A 16,042-nucleotide genomic window follows, 5' to 3' on the forward strand; every position below is an offset into this window, starting at 1 on the left:
TAACAGACTCCGACTCTATCTCTAACTTAAAAGAAACAGACTCCACAAAATCTCAACCTCTTAATCCTGAGTACGTCGCGGACGCCGGCGATATACACGCCCAACAAAAGAGTCCGTGACAGAATGACTATCAGAGGAGAATCATCTTTTCATGTACCATGATGACTGTTGTAAAAAAAATCCAAGAGTATGATTTGATCTAGTTTTTGAATAGTTTGGTGGGTAATAAATCAGGTCCGCATTTTGTGAATGGGTTCAAATAGATTTCTTTAAGGAACTTCTCCTCTTTTTCCCCCCTTAGCGTAGGGATTTGTCCCCTCTTTTGGCCACCACCTTCAAATGTCGCATTAGAAGAGTCCTGCAAGTTTCAATTTTAAATTAGGTCAAATGTCCATCTCAGGCCCACCATTGATAGTTTTCCTTCTCCGCTACCGATTGGTCTTCCAAGTCCACTTCGATTTAAAGCGCCAACTACAATACACATATTGGTTCTGTCCTGTTCCTTGCGTGTTGTGGCTCCGAAGAGAATTAGGAGTGAAGACAAATGGGTCTGGAGATGTTTGGTTAGGTCATAGCGATGCAAGGGGACTGGGTTGATGACCTACTAGCAAAAACGACATATACAAAACGAGTTAGTCCTGAATAAGTTAAAAAAACAACAACTGGTTGAGCAGAATATGTTTTAGATTGGCTCGTTTACATCCTAACCAGCCAGGCTTCTTGACATAGTAGTTCGATGAATAATACTGCCCACTTGCTAGATCAGTTTAAGCAAATCGTTCAGTCAGTCGGTCTAATAACTTTTTTTAATATAGACTTGTATATTTTTAGTCGTCATAATTCTTTAAAGTCAGAGCAACTGGGTGTGATCCAATAAGATTGAAATGCAAATAAGATCATTGGACATGTTTAAGAATCTTCAGACAACAAGGCATCGCGCGAAGGTCGTGCTTCCCTGGAAGCAACGATCGAAGAGCCGAATGCAGAGGATGAACCAGTACCGGAGCGTGGGCGTGGCCTATTGGCCACCTGCGGTAATCCAATAGCTAGACGCCGGGTCTTCTCTTACAATATTCAGAACGAGGTCGACAGGCAAATTTTGTTTTCAGATTTGGATCCATCAGATTCCATTCTCTCGCATGTTCTGCAACCACGATGCCGTGTTGATCTGACCACCAAAATGGCACATCCCCGAGCTCACCAGCTCGCCTACTTATGGCCGCCTCTGTCTCCCCGAGTGCACCACAACGCAACACAGACACCTCTCGCGGAGCCCCCATGGCGAGACTGGCATGGGTGCTGTGCCTCCCGCTCGCCGTTGCCGCGGCGGTGGCTGTGGCGGTCGCGGAGTCTGAAACGGAGGCCTTGTCCACCTACATTGTGTACGTCGAGCCGGCGCACGCGCCACGGTCGTCACGGCCCCGCGCGCTTTCCAGCGCGTACGGCTCCTTCCTGCGCGGCCACCTCCCCGCGCGCGTCGCGCGCCCGGCGCCGCGGGTGCTCTACTCGTACGCTCACGCCGCCACGGGCTTCGCGGCGCGGCTGACGGGGGCCCAGGCCGCTCACCTCGCCTCCCAGGACTCCGTGCTCGCGGTCGTGCCCGACGCAACGCACCAGCTGCACACCACGCTGACGCCGTCGTTCCTCGGCGCCTCGGCCTCTCGGAGTCGAGCGGTCTGCTCCCGGCGTCCGGCGGCGCCACGGACGTCGTGATCGGCCTCATCGACACCGGCGTGTACCCGAAGGACCGCGCGTCGTTCTCCGCGGATCCGTCGCTGCCGCCGCCGCCCAGCACGTTCCTCAGCCGCTGCGTCTCGACGCCGGCGTTCAACGCCTCCGCGTACTGCAACAACAAGCTCGTCGGCGCCAAGTTCTTCAACCTGGGGTACCAGGCTGCGCACGGAGGGGCGATTGAGGAGACGGAGTCCAGGTCGCCGCTCGACACCAACGGCCACGGTACGCACACCTCGTCCACGGCCGCGGGCTCCGCCGTGGCGGGCGCCGCCTTCTTCGACTACGGCAAAGGCCAAGCCGTCGGCATGGCTCCGGGCGCGCGCATTGCCGCCTACAAGGCGTGCTGGACAGGGGGGTGCACGTACTCTGACATCCTCAAGGCATTTGACGAGGCCATCAAGGATGGGGTCAACGTCATCTCCGTCTCGCTCGGCGCTGTTGGCAGGGCGCCACAGTTTTATAGCGACACCACGGCCGTGGGCGCGTTCAGTGCCGTCCGCAAGGGCATCGTCGTGTCCGCCTCTGCAGGCAACGCCGGCCCCGGCGAGTTCACCGCCGGCAACGTGGCGCCGTGGATACTGACGGTCGGTGCGTCAACCATCAACCGCCAGTTCCCAGCGAACGTCGTCCTCGGCAACGGTGAGACCTTCAACGGCACCTCCCTCTATGCCGGCACGCCGCTCGGCGCAACCAAGATACCGTTAGTCTACGGAGGCGACGTGGGCTCAAGCGTCTGTGAAGCTGGCAAGCTGAACGCCAGCAAGGTCGCTGGAAAGATTGTGGTGTGCGATCCAGGCGTGAACGGTCCAGCAGCTAAAGGAGAAGCCGTGAAACTTGCCGGAGGAGCCGGAGCAATCCTAGTTGGCACCAAAGCGTTCGGCGAGCAGGCCTTGGCTACCGCTCACATCCTTCCCGCGACGGCCGTGACGTTCGCCGCTGCTGAGAGGATCAAGAGGTATATAAGGACGAACGCGTCCCCCGTGGCAACGATCGTGTTCCTCGGCACTGTCATCGGCCAGACGCCGTCTTCCCCAAGAATGGCATCCTTCTCCAGCCGCGGCCCGAATTTCATTGCGCCGGAGATCTTCAAGCCGGATGTCACCGCCCCTGGAGTGGACATCCTAGCTGCCTGGACCGGCGAGAACTCCCCCTCGGAGCTCGACAGCGACACGAGGCGGGTGAAGTTCAACATCATCTCCGGCACGTCCATGTCGTGCCCGCACGTGAGCAGCATCGCGGCGCTGCTCCGGCAGGTGCACCCGGACTGGAGCCCCGCCGCCATCAAGTCCGCGCTGATGACCACCGCGTACAACGTGGACAGCGCCGGCGACACCATCAAGGACATGTCGACCGGCGAGGCATCCACGCCGTTTGTGTGCGGGGCCGGCCACGTGAACCCCAACAGCGCCCTGGACCCGGGCCTGGTGTACGACGCCGGCACCGACGACTACATCTCCTTCATGTGCGCGCTCGGCTACACCGCCGAGCAGATCGCCGTCCTGACGAGGGATGGCTCGGTGACCGACTGCTCGACGCGCTCGGGCTCCGTGGGCGACCTCAACTACCCGGCCTTCTCGGTGGTGTTCAGCTCCGGGGATGGCACGGTCACGCAGCGCCGCGCCGTGCGCAACGCCAGGGCCACGTACACGGCCACCATCACCAGCCCTGCCGGCGTGGACGTCGCGGTGGAGCCTCAGACGCTGCAGTTCAGCGCGACGCAGGAGTACGCGATCACCTTCGCGGCGCAGCAGGGAGGCGTGGCCGAGAAGTACACGTTCGGGTCCATCGTGTGGAGTGACGACAAGCACAAGGTGACCAGCCGCATTGCCATCACCTGGCCGGCGAGCCAAGCGGCGGCGATGTGATTCGACATACAGCTCTACAAACATTAACTTGTGTACCCTCTCAAAAAAAAAACTTTAACTTGTGTGTCGTTGTTTGTTGTGTTGTTTGTTGTAGGTAGGTTGCATTTAAAAAATAAGTTGCCTAGCTTCGCTACTGCCTCATTCCACCAACAAGTTGTATAACTAATCTTATCGTTTGGAGTTTCACTTCACAACTGTTCTTGTTAATAATCTGGAAAAAAACATACATCACGTTCATTCAAGCTGACAGAGCCAATAATGCAGGTAGCCAAGTATGCTTCTCTTATATATGAGAAGTGAAATAAAAATGGTAATGGTGTAATAAAAATTCTAGACACCTCTGGATTGGCATTCAATTTTAAGGATAATGCACATGGTCATAGACTCATAGTTCATACTCACTTCATATGATGGGACAATCTACTAATAAATTACTCCTACATGATTATACTAACTTTATAGACTTTGAGGCTAAAATGCACAAACCGATTTCCCCTTTTAGGAAAAGTAGGAAAAGGCTTTGTGCTTGTAAGATACAACAACACAAAACTTTTCATGTTTATATATTATTTTATAGACACCAAATAATTCTAGAGTTATTTTAGCTGAGGCACACTGACTGAAAACTGTAAAAATGACCTTTCTCCTTCGTCTATAATTCAAAATAGCACACACGAACTTCAGAATACAATGCGGAAGATACTCTACTAATAATGCACCTCAAAACTGCCAAATTAGCCAAGTGCTCCCTCCGTTCCAAATTATAGGTCGTTTGACTTTTTTGACATCAAGTTTGATCACTCGTCTTATTCAAAAAATGTGTACAAACATAGTTAAATTTAAGTCATTCTTAAAGAACTTGTATTGATAAAGCAATCCATAATAAAAGAAGTAATGTTTTGCATAAATTTTTGAACAAGATGAGTGGTCAAATTTGGAATTGAAAAAGTCAAATGACCTATAATTTGAAAAAGTCAAACCCCCTAGCTGTCTCTTGGTCTCCCTCGCTCGTCGTCTCCACCGGTGCTTGCGCCGCCTTCCGTCCCCACCAGAAGCGCGGAACCCAACCCCACGATCGCGGGCGCTGGCGCGTTCTCTCGCGGCCTCATGGCGAGCGCCTCCGCGGAGGTCGCGGGTTTGGAGCCCGGCACGCCCGTCTGCCCTTACGCGCTGCTGGAGCGCGCCTACGAAAAGAGCGCCCTGGGCGTCGACGCTGGCCTCTCTTGTCACTCGCCGGCGACGTTCTAGAGTGGGCCTGCATCGGCGACAGCGCCTTCGCCGTGCTCCGCGGCAGCAAGGGCGTGCTCCTCTCGACGCCGCCACGGCATTTCTCCCTGCGCGCAGCTGGAGCGCAGCGTGCAGAAGGGCACAAGGCTGGGCTTCTCGCCCAAGAATATGGCGGACTTCATCGCCGGCGTCGCTTATGAGAGGTCGGATCAATCAAAGCTCAAAGCGATCACGCAAGGGGAAGCCAGACGACATTACCGTTAATCGCGTTCATTGTCTGGACGAGACGATTTTCGGATGTTCTGTAGTACTCCCTCCTTCCACATTTGTAGGGCGGGTGAGCAAAATCAGCTTTTCTACAAATAAAAGGCGCAGCCTCGGAATAGCCTCGGTCACCCAGCAGCCCTCGCCTCGGTAACCCATAAAATTAAGCGTAGAACCTTGCATGCCCAATAGGGATGGGATTCAAGGGGGCGCTGCATGCCTTCATGCAAATCTCGTGCAACGTGGCATAGCTGCATAGGATGGGAGTAAATGCTAGCTCATGACCTAGCTACTGCCTTGGTCTTTGGAGTAGGAGCCCATCCGCCCTACAAACGGGGAAGGAGGGAGTACTTCACTTCAGTCCAGGACTGCGGGGGGTTCGGTATCAGAATGAGCATGTTGCCAGAAGCAAAGCACCTGAATTTGTTTGAGAATTTTTGCTCTCCTTGGTGAAATTAGCTGTACGACACTGCTAGAGTGGGTATTTTCTTTGTTACAACACACTAGTTTCTTTGCTGCAGTACACCGCCTAGTGCCTTGTAGCCGTTTTTTTTATCCAGTGTGGCAGTGTCCCACAATATATACCAAGAAGGAAGAATGTCCAGCAAAAATTCCCAATTTGTTTATATCTCAGGTTTGCGCTTTAAGGACGATGATGGTTACTTGAGAGCTCAAAAGCTTCGGTTACTTATACACAACTATTCTAGAGTACCGCACGATGCAAATACAGAAAGCGTGACTCATGATTGTGCTGGTGTAAAAGGCAGACGAGCACGTGCTAGGATCAAAGCATTCCAAACCTGTTCATACACGTCCATTCGCCAATCCGCCATGATGGCGCTTGCTTTCTTGCAAGCTGCACAACTACATGTGGGAAGGCCTTTTCCCGAGCTGTAAGGACACTACAACTACCAAAATGAAAATGGCAGCTGCCACTGCAAGCATGGCCCATGGTAGGGGCAGCTGAAACATTGATAATTTATTTGCTGCTCTCCTTGCACTTGATAAATTATTCCGTAGTTCCGTCCAGTGGATGACGCATCGCACAATCAGTCATCCTATCCTCACCTTGATGATCAGATAAACAATGGCTGCAGCAGCGTCTGGTTTCAGTGCTGGACGGATGAACGCAGGACCCGTGGAGATCAAAGACTTGAATGGCCCTGTACAAAGTACAAGCTGCCCAGAACAACAGCGTCACTCTACATGGCCGCTGCTCCACCGCTGGACGGCCAGGTCACAGCAATGGGGCTCGTGACGTCGTGCATGCCGTCGCTCCAGGTGATTGACCCGAATGAGTACTTGGTGTCCACGATCACCGGGTTGCCTGACGCCGCGATCGTGATCTCATAGGCCAGGGTACTGTTCTTGTCGTCGAACGCGAGCTTGCTCGGGCTCACGGTGACAGTCACGCCGTCGGGGCTGACGATCTTGGGCTCGTACACGGCGCTGGAGTTGCTGCCCACATTGCGCACCACCCTGTGGTAGGTGACTGAATCTTTGTACGAGGAGAAGACAGCCGCGAAGGCAGGGTAGTTGAGGTCGCCGGAGCGCGCGAATTTCCTCGAGCAGTTGGCGACGGAGGCGTCCCTCGTGAAGATGGAGATCAGGGGCGGAGGGTAGCCGAGTGTGCAGAGGAAGGCGACGTAGTCGCCGGTGCCGGCGTCGTACACCAGGCCGGGGTCGAGGGCGCTGTTGGGGTCGACATGGCCGGCGCCGCGGACGAACGGCGTGGACTCGACGCCGGTGGCGAGGTCCTTGATGGTTTCACCGGAGTTGTCCAAGTTGTACGCCGTGGTCATGAGCGCCGACTTTATCGCCGCCGGGCTCCAGTCCGGGTGCGCCTGGCGGAGCAGCGCGGCGAGGCCGCTCACGTGCGGGCATGACATGGACGTCCCGGAGATGATGTTGAACTCGACGCGCCTCGAGTCGATGTCGAGGTCGGTGGGCGAAGCGGCGCCGGTCCAGGCCGCGAGTATGTTGACGCCGGGCGCGATGACGTCGGGCTTGAGGATCTCCGGCGCGCGGTAGTTGGGGCCGCGGCTCGAGAACGCCGCAACCCGCGGCGCGGACGGCGACTTGCCGATGACCGTGCCGCGGAACGCGATGGTCGCTGTCGGCGACGGATCGGTCTGGACGTAGTGCTTGATCTTGTCGCCGACCTTCTGTCCGACCATAGTCGCCGGCACGAGGTGGGAGTCGGCAATGAGTTCCTCGCCACTGTCCTCTGTGTTGGCTAGGATCATGCCGGCTCCACAGGCGAGCTTCACCGCCGCGCCTTTCTCGACACGAGCGTTGCTGCCGCGCTCACAGACCACGATCTTTCCCGACACCTTCTTTGGGTCGAGCTCGCCCATGAGGCACAGACGGGAACCACAGTCCCCGGCGAACACCAGCGGCAGCAGAGTGGAGTTCAGGGGATCACCGGCGTATAGAGAGACCCCGCCAAACACGCGGCCGTCACCGAGAACCACATCGGCGGGAAACTCGCGGTCGATGGTGGATGCGCCGACGGTCAGTATCCACGGCGCAATGTTGACGGCGGTGTACTCGCCGGGCCCGGAGTTCCCGGCGGAGCAGGAGACGACGATGCCTTTGCTCACTGCGTGGAAAGCGCCGATGGCAATGGAATCACTGGGGAAGCTGGGGGCATACCCGTTGGCGCCGACAGAAAGGGAGATGACGTGGACACCATCGGCGACGGCCTCGTCCATGGCGGCAAGGATGTCGGAGTCGTAGCACCCGGACTTCCAGCAGATCTTGTACGCCGCGATGCGCGCGCCGGGGTCCATGCCCACGGCCTGCCCTTTGGCGTAGTTGAATAATCCCGCGCCGGCCACCGGCGACCCCGCCGCCGTGGAGGCGGTGTGCGTCCCGTGGCCCTCGGTGTCCAACGGCGATTTGGACTCCTTGGTCTCATCGATGTGGTGGCCGAGAGCAGCCTCGTACCCCTGGTAGAAGAACTTGGCGCCGATGAGCTTGCTGTTGCAGTAGGCGGAGGCGTTGAAAGATCTCGTGGAGACGCATCCACCGGAGAAGGACGCGGGCGCCGGGCCTAGGCCAGCAGCTGGCGCAAACGAGCCCCGGCCGATGGGGTAGAGCCCGGTGTCGAGCACGCCCACGACGGTCGACGACGCGCTCCCCGCCGCGGCCGGCAGGAGCCCCGCGGCCTCGGTCAGGTGGAGGAACGACGGGGTGTGGGTGGTGTGCAGCTGCCGCGCCTGGTCCGGGTAGACGGCCAGGACGCCCTCCCCGGCCGCGGCGTGCGCCGCCTGCTCGGGCGTGAGGCGCGCCGCGATGCCCGTAGCCGCGTGCGCGTAGGTGTAGAGCACGCGCGGCCGGGGCGCGCGCAGCCGGCGCGGGAGGAGGCGGCCGAGGACCGCCTCGCCGCCGCCGTCGGCGCGGGCCGCGGACAGCGCCGGGTGGTCGGGCGCGAGGTGGATGATGTACGTGGACTGCGCGCGCGCCTTGCCGGCCGCGGCCGCCGCCGCCGTCGCCGCGACGGCCGCGAGCGCGGCGAGAGCGAGGAGGACGGCGAGACGCGGGGCCCTGATCCTCGCCATGGCGTCGGCAGCAGATTGGTCAAGGCTGCGAGGGTTGGTTGGGGATAATATAATCACACGCGTGGGCCTAGTGCTATGTGTGGACCTTGAATTCGCCACGCCGTCGTGTGGTTGCCGGATCTGCTGTGCTGGCTGGGAGCTTGGCCGTCTGGTTCCCCTCGGCTCTGAATTTCTTCGGCGAGATTGGATTGGCTGCATAGATGAAACCTGAAACGGTGATCCTTCAAAAGAAAAAGAAAAACTGAAACGGTGAGGTAGTCTTCGACCTTCGTGCACGTTTTGGTACGATCCGCGGTTTAATGCACCGTGGTACTGTACGTAATAAACGGCATTTTAGTGAACCAAATATCCTTCTCCTTACATAATATTTTAGTGGTTATTTTGGTTCAGATCCCTTCTCCCTTACTTATTTTTTTTATTATAGTGAAGCAGATATTCCTTCTCCCTTACTTATTATTTTAGTGAACGGTGAAGTGGCGGGTAGGAGTGTCGTTGCTTTGTAATTCTAGTGTTTCCATATGCATATAATGGGTTTGCGACTTTGCATGTGCTATGATCATTTGAATATAGAACTTGTTATTTATATTTATTTCCTCTAGTAATTTTTAGTGAACAATGAACTTTCTGCAGGTATTTATGTGCCCTATAAATTTGAAGCTTATTATATTAATTTTATTGATTATAATGGAAACTATTATAGTAAAGTGTAGACCCATGGGTGACCCGTAGGTACCATTGACCCGATGGATATGAATTTGGGCAAATTCTAATCCCATCGCGGGTATATATATTTAATGGGTTCAGATATTTTTTAGGGGTTTAGATTTGGGAGGGCAAAACTCTAGGTTTGTACCTGTTTACCATCCCGCACGTGCATGCTGTGATCTTTATCCAGCCGCGGCGGCCATGGTTTGAAACCAGAAATTGTTCGCCAGTTCTGCATTAAGCTTCTGCAACGGGGGCAGTGATTTCTTCATCGTGACCATGGTGGTGACATCTCTAGATGTATTTCCTCCTTTGCACAAAAGAATGCAATTATGACATTCATGCCGGTCAAACTAGTTCAAATTTGTTAAATTTATAGTAAATAGTATTAGTGCTTAAGTCTCCAAAAAATTTTACTATAAAAATATATTCTATAATTAATCTAATATCTCCAAATCCAAATTTGTTAAAAGAATGCAATTATTTTGTATCATGAATGCTATTATTTTTTTATATAGTTTTAGTCAAAATTCAAATTGTTTTACTTATTGAAAAATGAGAATTATATTCTTTTGTGGACGGTGGTAGTATGAGGTGTTGTGTTTGTGTGGAAGAAATGGCGGACGTGAAGTTTGAGAGCGCCGAAAATTGGCGATAAGCAGGGGTGGTAAAGGGCCTAACATTTTGAACTAAAAAATCTAAAGGCCGGGCCTTAAAAGGGCCGGGCTCTAATCTTATATAATTTTAAACTAAATAATTTAAGGGTCTTGTTGGGCTATGAAAAGACCACTAAGGCCATAGCTCATTACCACCCCACAGTGTTTGCATTCACAATCACAATCACAGCACACTCTGAATGGAATGTGGACGGGATCACGGCGAAAAAGGAGGCCTAGTGCGTACGTAGGTGGACGGGTTGGTGGGTGGAGTGGATCCAGGGATCACTAGGTACGTAAAAGGACGTGACCAAAAATTATTGGTTGGGGAAGAAAAGATGGGAAGCAATGACAAGAAACATTACCGTTGCAGTGACGAACTTCTTACCATGAGGAGGCCCATCATCCAACAACGCGGCGGCGTCGCGTCGCGTCGCGCGCGCGGCCGTCGGGCTGATTCCCGCAATAAGGAGCCCATGGGCTGCGATTTCTGTGCTTCTCCGTGGGCCGTAGGAATACGTGCGCCTCACTTTGGGCCCTTATTCACTGGAGAAACACATGGGCTCGATTACTTACAGCACTTGAATATTCAAAACGTTAACCTTGGAGTAAGTAGCATATCCTCGCCTCCTGTCCTTGCATGTGTTTCTTGCGTACTCCTTCCGCCTCAAATCATAATTTATTTAACATTTTTAATCTTAAGTTTGATCACTTTTCTTATTAAAAGATTAATACAAAATACCACTTTTTTGGTTGTGGCTTATTTTTCAAATAAAAGTTCTTCAAAAATGGCTTCAATTTGACTATGTTAACACAAAAATTTTAAATAAGATGAGTGATCAAAATTAAGATTAAAAAAGTCAAACAAATTATAATTTGGAATCATTGGAGTATACATGAAGCTTTGACCATCTAGAGATGAGTGATTGTTGATACCAAGGGCCCCTTTAGCATAGTTTCAAGAAGAGCTCTAAAAACAGCTTCTTGTGAAACTATGCCAAAGAGTTAAAACTGCAGCAGTTTCTTCCTTGAAGCAACCTGTGAAGCCATCCATGTGCTTCCACTAACGGGGTGAAGCTAAAAAACGTGGTTTCACCCAGCTTCACTAGGAAGAAGCTATTTCGCCAAATGTTTTTCAAAATAGCTTTAGCTTAACCAGGAAAGCTGCTTCACCAGAAAAATCGCTTCACAAACAGTTTTAAGAGAAGCTAAAGCTATGTCAAACGGGCCCAAATAATTAAACAACTAGTAATATAGTATATCAATGTGATTGGATCAACATGCTATCACCAGTTTGTGTGTATTATATTGTAAAGTGTGCCATCCATACTGACTAATAAGCCACACTGAGGTAAGCTCTGACGCATGCTACCTATTTCTTTAACCCATCATCTCCTATTGATGATTACTCCACAAGTTATATACGCTGCCATGACCCATCACGAAGAAGACAAATAGCCCACAGATAGCAGAATCTCATTTCAGTCCGCATGTTGATTCCAACAAGCTCGATATATGCGTTTAGGGTTTGAAACTGCTTTTTTGTATGATTTTTGTCCGTTTCTCGTCGATTTGCGCATCATTTGCGAATACAATACTGCGATATTTTGTGATGGCTTTTATTCGAAAAAAATATATTTTGTGATGGCAGTCTGTGGCGATCGATCGAGAATAACCAACGGCCTAGCTGAGGAAACATGACCCATCTAATACTGCTCACCATCCATGACCCATAGCAATTCAGTTATTCAGATGTGTCACTGTCAATCAGTTTTTTTATTTATTTTGCGACTTACTGTCAATCAGTTAGGAATGGCGGCTGAGACTGAACCAAAATTAATTGGAATCCACGCACTATCACGTGCATTGAATTTCGTTTTTTGCTTTTCCAGTCCACAAGCGGTCGCTGTCTGTCAACGTACACTTGAACAGGACAAAATTCTTCTTCCCTCTCCCACACGCAGCACCACTGAAAGCTCGGTACTGTGCATGTAAACCACAACCTGATGCTAGTTAATTCACATCTTTAACTATCAAGTAATTACTCGTGGGTAATAACTACTTCCTCTGTCCTATGAAATGTGCAGTTTTAATTTTTCAGAAAGATTAGTGATAGTATGAAAAGCTCGTATCTTCATTCGTTTGCCATATGCGGTTAGTTTGACATACAAATTAAATCTAATCATTTAATTAAAGCAAAACTAGCCGGCTGCCTGCTGGCTGCGGCTGCCGTTCGGACAGCTGCAGCGTAACCATCAACAGAGTAGCCGAACACGCGGCTAATTTCTAGGACTACATTATTTGCCGGACTTTTTTTTCCAAATATAATATTACGTTTTTTAGGAGACAAAGGAAGTCTCGGAGGAGAGTAGTTCACTATTACTAGTCTCTCATCTTTTGTTGTTCTCGTTACGTGTAATACAAAACTAAATAGCAAGGGGTGCACTTTAGCGCGTTGTAAAAACTCTTTCTTCTATCTTAATACAAAGATGCGCAATTCTCTTGCGTATTCGATAAAAACGAGACAAGGGAAGTATATTGGTAGTTCACTCCTGGCTACTGCTAGTTTAAGCAAAGATGCTTTGCTGGTTTTCTTGCGTATTAATCTGGTAATAGCAGCAGCAGCAGCACAAGCCATTCATGCAGCATTTGCTGACTAGCTTGCAGGCCACATGTTTACATCTCACGCCAGCTTCTCTGACCTCACCATTTCCCAAGAGCTGCCAGTCCACCTCCCAGCTGTATAAACAATGTAACGGTATCTTAAACTACTCATCAGACTCTTACACAAATCAGGGAGCCACATACCATTGGCCATTAGCCTGATAGCTATCCTCCTTGCCAGGGCAAAGCAGCAGGAGAAGATCCAGAGGCGAGAGATGGAGGACCTGCAGCCCGCGGCAGTCGTCCGGGCCCCGCGGCGGGCGATGCTGTTCCGGGTGCCGCGGAGGCCGGTGACCAGGGCGTCTGGGGCGGCGCCGCCGGTGCCGGCGGGGGGAAAGAAGAGGAAGATGGCGGTGGCGAGGCTCGGCGGGAAGAGGAGGCTGTTCGGCGCGATCCGGCGGCTGCGGGTGCGGTGGCTGGCGGTGCTGTACCGGCGCATGCTGCGGCGGCTGCGGGCCTACTACGCCACGGCGATCAATGACCTCCTCGAGGGCGCCGCGGTCATCAGCTCCCTCCGCGCCCCGGCCGGCGCCGACTACTCCTTCGGCACCGCGTTCGCGCCGGTGGTCACCGTCGGGATCTGAGCTCCCAACGGATGCAAGCGGCGCGCAGAGTCTTTGCTGTGCTGTAACGGTGGTGGCTTGCTTGTACAGACTCTCTAGTCCAATATCTCTCTCATTTTTATTTGCTCTCTTCCTCTTCCTCCTCTTGATCTGCTGTGTGCCTGTGTTCTTTGCTAGCAATGTTAGCATGTCAATTCTTGCATTGTCTACCTGTACTTTACAATTTGGCTACTTTCCCTGATCTCAATGCAAGAATCAGATTTTATAGAGAAACAAAGAAACAAAATACTTCGTGTAAGATTTGCTTGATGATGCAATTATTAGTTTTATTAGTTTATATCGCGATCATCGTTTCCTTACGTGAGGGATTGACATGAGAGAGTTTCCTAATAAGAGAGATTTTAGAATTTGGGTTTCAATTTGCAAGCTTTTCAGAATTTGGGAGTTGGGACTGTGTAGTACTGTACTAGATAACGCCCTCTTTTTTTTCCGTGGTCCTATATACGTGCATTAATAATACGTAGTACAGTACATGATAAATTTCAAACACACGAATTGCGCACCATACACCACCGCATACTACACTCCTCTTTTTCATGACTGGAGCCGGAGGTAATAATAAGCGTTTCTTTCCCGTCCCGATAAATCAAATTAGTTAGAGAGCACGTACTTTATTCCTTTGCTTATGAACATGAGTAATTCCCTAGTAAAGCGCGGTGCTTGTATTTGTATAGGCCACATTGCAGGATAATGCACCATACTTAGCTTCTATAGCTAACTAAGCTAAACATGTGTTACAGCGTCTTTCCTCGTCCGGGAACGACAACAGAAACATTTGTCGATGGGTTGGCATCTTTCCTTCCAAAGATTCTGTGCCTCACATCTCGCTACTGTTGGAAGAAAGGTTGCAACAACCAAAGGTAGGTACGGCATCTTTCCTTCCAAAGATTCTGCGGCAGGTTGAGAAAGAGTTCTATCACACCAGCAACACTAATCGTCTAATCCACCAAGAAATCAACACGAGCACTAATAAGGAAAAAATGGACTCGGGCGGGGACGAGTCACCTGCAAACGGTGTGGGTTCAAATGAGTTTAATGAATTATTGAGTTTTGACGTGGAGTGTATTTGGGCGGTTGAAATGGGTTATATTAGTTAATAGGATGGGGTGGAGCAGGTTCTATGTAAATACGGGTTGAATTGGGTTGGGTTGAAATAGATTCTCTGTATAGAGCCGGACCCTAAAAATAAAATCTCGCGTTCACACTATAAAATTTTATTGAAATTGACCGAAATTTATTGGAAATGACTCAGTATGACTGGCAGCAACTCTGTGCAAAGCAGTGTGGCTAGACCTACATGTGAGCCCCATGTCAAGAGCCGGACCCTGGAATTAAAATCTCGTGTTTACACTATAAAATTTTATCGAAATTGACCGAAATTTGTTGGAGATGACTCAGTATGACTGGCAGCTACTCTGTGCAAAGCAGTGTGGCTAGACCTACACGTGGGCCCCATGTCAAGAGCCGGATCCTGGAATTAAAACCTCGCGTTCACACTATAAAATTTAATCAAAATAGACCGAAATTTTTTGAGATGACTCAGTATAATTGGCAGCTATTCTGTGCAAAACAGTGTGACAAGATCTATATTATATTTTTTTGAGAAACAGATTCTTATTGGGTTGTAATCATAGTGTGGCTAATAGTTGTTATATTATGAGCTCAAATGTTTGGGTTGGATTAGCGTGTGGTGGTGGTGGTTTGGGGTTGAGTGGGTTCATATAATTTCTCTCATGAGAATGAAGTGGTGTGGTTATAGTTTGGATTCCATCGCATTTGCAGGGTGAGGGACGAGACACGCTCGAATAACGTGGCACAGATTCTAGCAATCAGTTTTTTTTTTTGAGAAGTTTTCTAGCAATCAGTAGGGTAGGGAGTCCAGCATATCCCAACAAACTTCATGATTTTATTTATTTATTTTAATTCCGCTAGAATTAGGCCCAATATAATAATAATGATACATATGCGGATTTGACCAAATCGCATCCCAATCTTAGTGGCCCAAGGGCCAACAATATCTCTGGACAAATTCTTAAAATCTCAAAATAGGCCTAGTCCAGCTACATAGGCCCAACTAAAGTCCCAACGAAGACGGGCTTCGGACTCTCGTGCGTACCTCGACAGACCTAACAGAAGTCCCAATCCTGCTCCTAATGATCTCGTAGCACTATTATAATACCATTATCAAAAATGGAACTTACCTCTGCGGCAAGACTGTGGCCCCCCCAATCACTATTTAGCCCCCTCAATGATCAAATTCTAGCTCTGCCCCTACTTCAAACTCGCCGCTGATCACTCCAACTCCCTCCATTGGAGTAGTGCCTCAACCTCTCGCCCAGTTCCGCCATTGTTGCTCGCGTGCCTGAGCCTCCGAGACGCAGGGGGCACAGCGGGGCCCCTCGTATATAAAGTGCCTACCCTACCCTTAGAAAACTCTGCTATGCTCATCCCTGGTAAGACTATGGTTTTCATGGTCTGAAGCATATAAAATATATTGGGGAAGCAAATCAGCACAGTTAACTTTTTTTAGTTGGGCCGTACATATTTCTCACTTGATGCGCCACATGCGGGCTCACATGCTAGACCTGCATGCATTCACATGCATCTGCCGATACACTCCTCTCCTTTTCTCTCTCCACATAGGGTGCAGCGCTAGTGCATGCAGTTCCTCCTTTTTTTTTTCCTTTTCTTCCAATCCATTTTTTTCTCCCTACTTTCATTTTTCTTTCTCGATTCTGATT

At 50.8% G+C, this 16,042-nt stretch overlaps 2 protein-coding genes and 1 pseudogene across 2 annotated transcripts; 2 read left to right on the top strand and 1 right to left on the bottom strand.

Moving 5' to 3' along the window:
• The first annotated feature begins 1,278 nt into the window (after positions 1–1,278).
• On the top strand, positions 1,279–3,672 carry LOC120643956 (annotated as a pseudogene).
• Positions 3,673–5,843: 2,171 nt separating this feature from the next.
• LOC120643947 (subtilisin-like protease SBT1.4) lies at positions 5,844–8,707 on the bottom strand. Its single transcript, XM_039920468.1, has one exon. The coding sequence runs from the start codon at positions 8,651–8,653 to the stop codon at positions 6,293–6,295; it is 2,361 nt and encodes a 786-aa protein (XP_039776402.1). The 5' UTR covers positions 8,654–8,707; the 3' UTR covers positions 5,844–6,292.
• A 4,000-nt stretch (positions 8,708–12,707) lies between these two features.
• LOC120643966 lies at positions 12,708–13,539 on the top strand. The gene has a single exon (XM_039920484.1). The coding sequence runs from the start codon at positions 12,894–12,896 to the stop codon at positions 13,260–13,262; it is 369 nt and encodes a 122-aa protein (XP_039776418.1). The 5' UTR covers positions 12,708–12,893; the 3' UTR covers positions 13,263–13,539.
• The last annotated feature ends 2,503 nt before the right edge of the window (positions 13,540–16,042 follow it).

This window comes from Panicum virgatum, chromosome 1K (genome assembly GCF_016808335.1).
Source record: "Panicum virgatum strain AP13 chromosome 1K, P.virgatum_v5, whole genome shotgun sequence".
NCBI classification, from domain to species: domain Eukaryota; kingdom Viridiplantae; phylum Streptophyta; class Magnoliopsida; order Poales; family Poaceae; genus Panicum; species Panicum virgatum.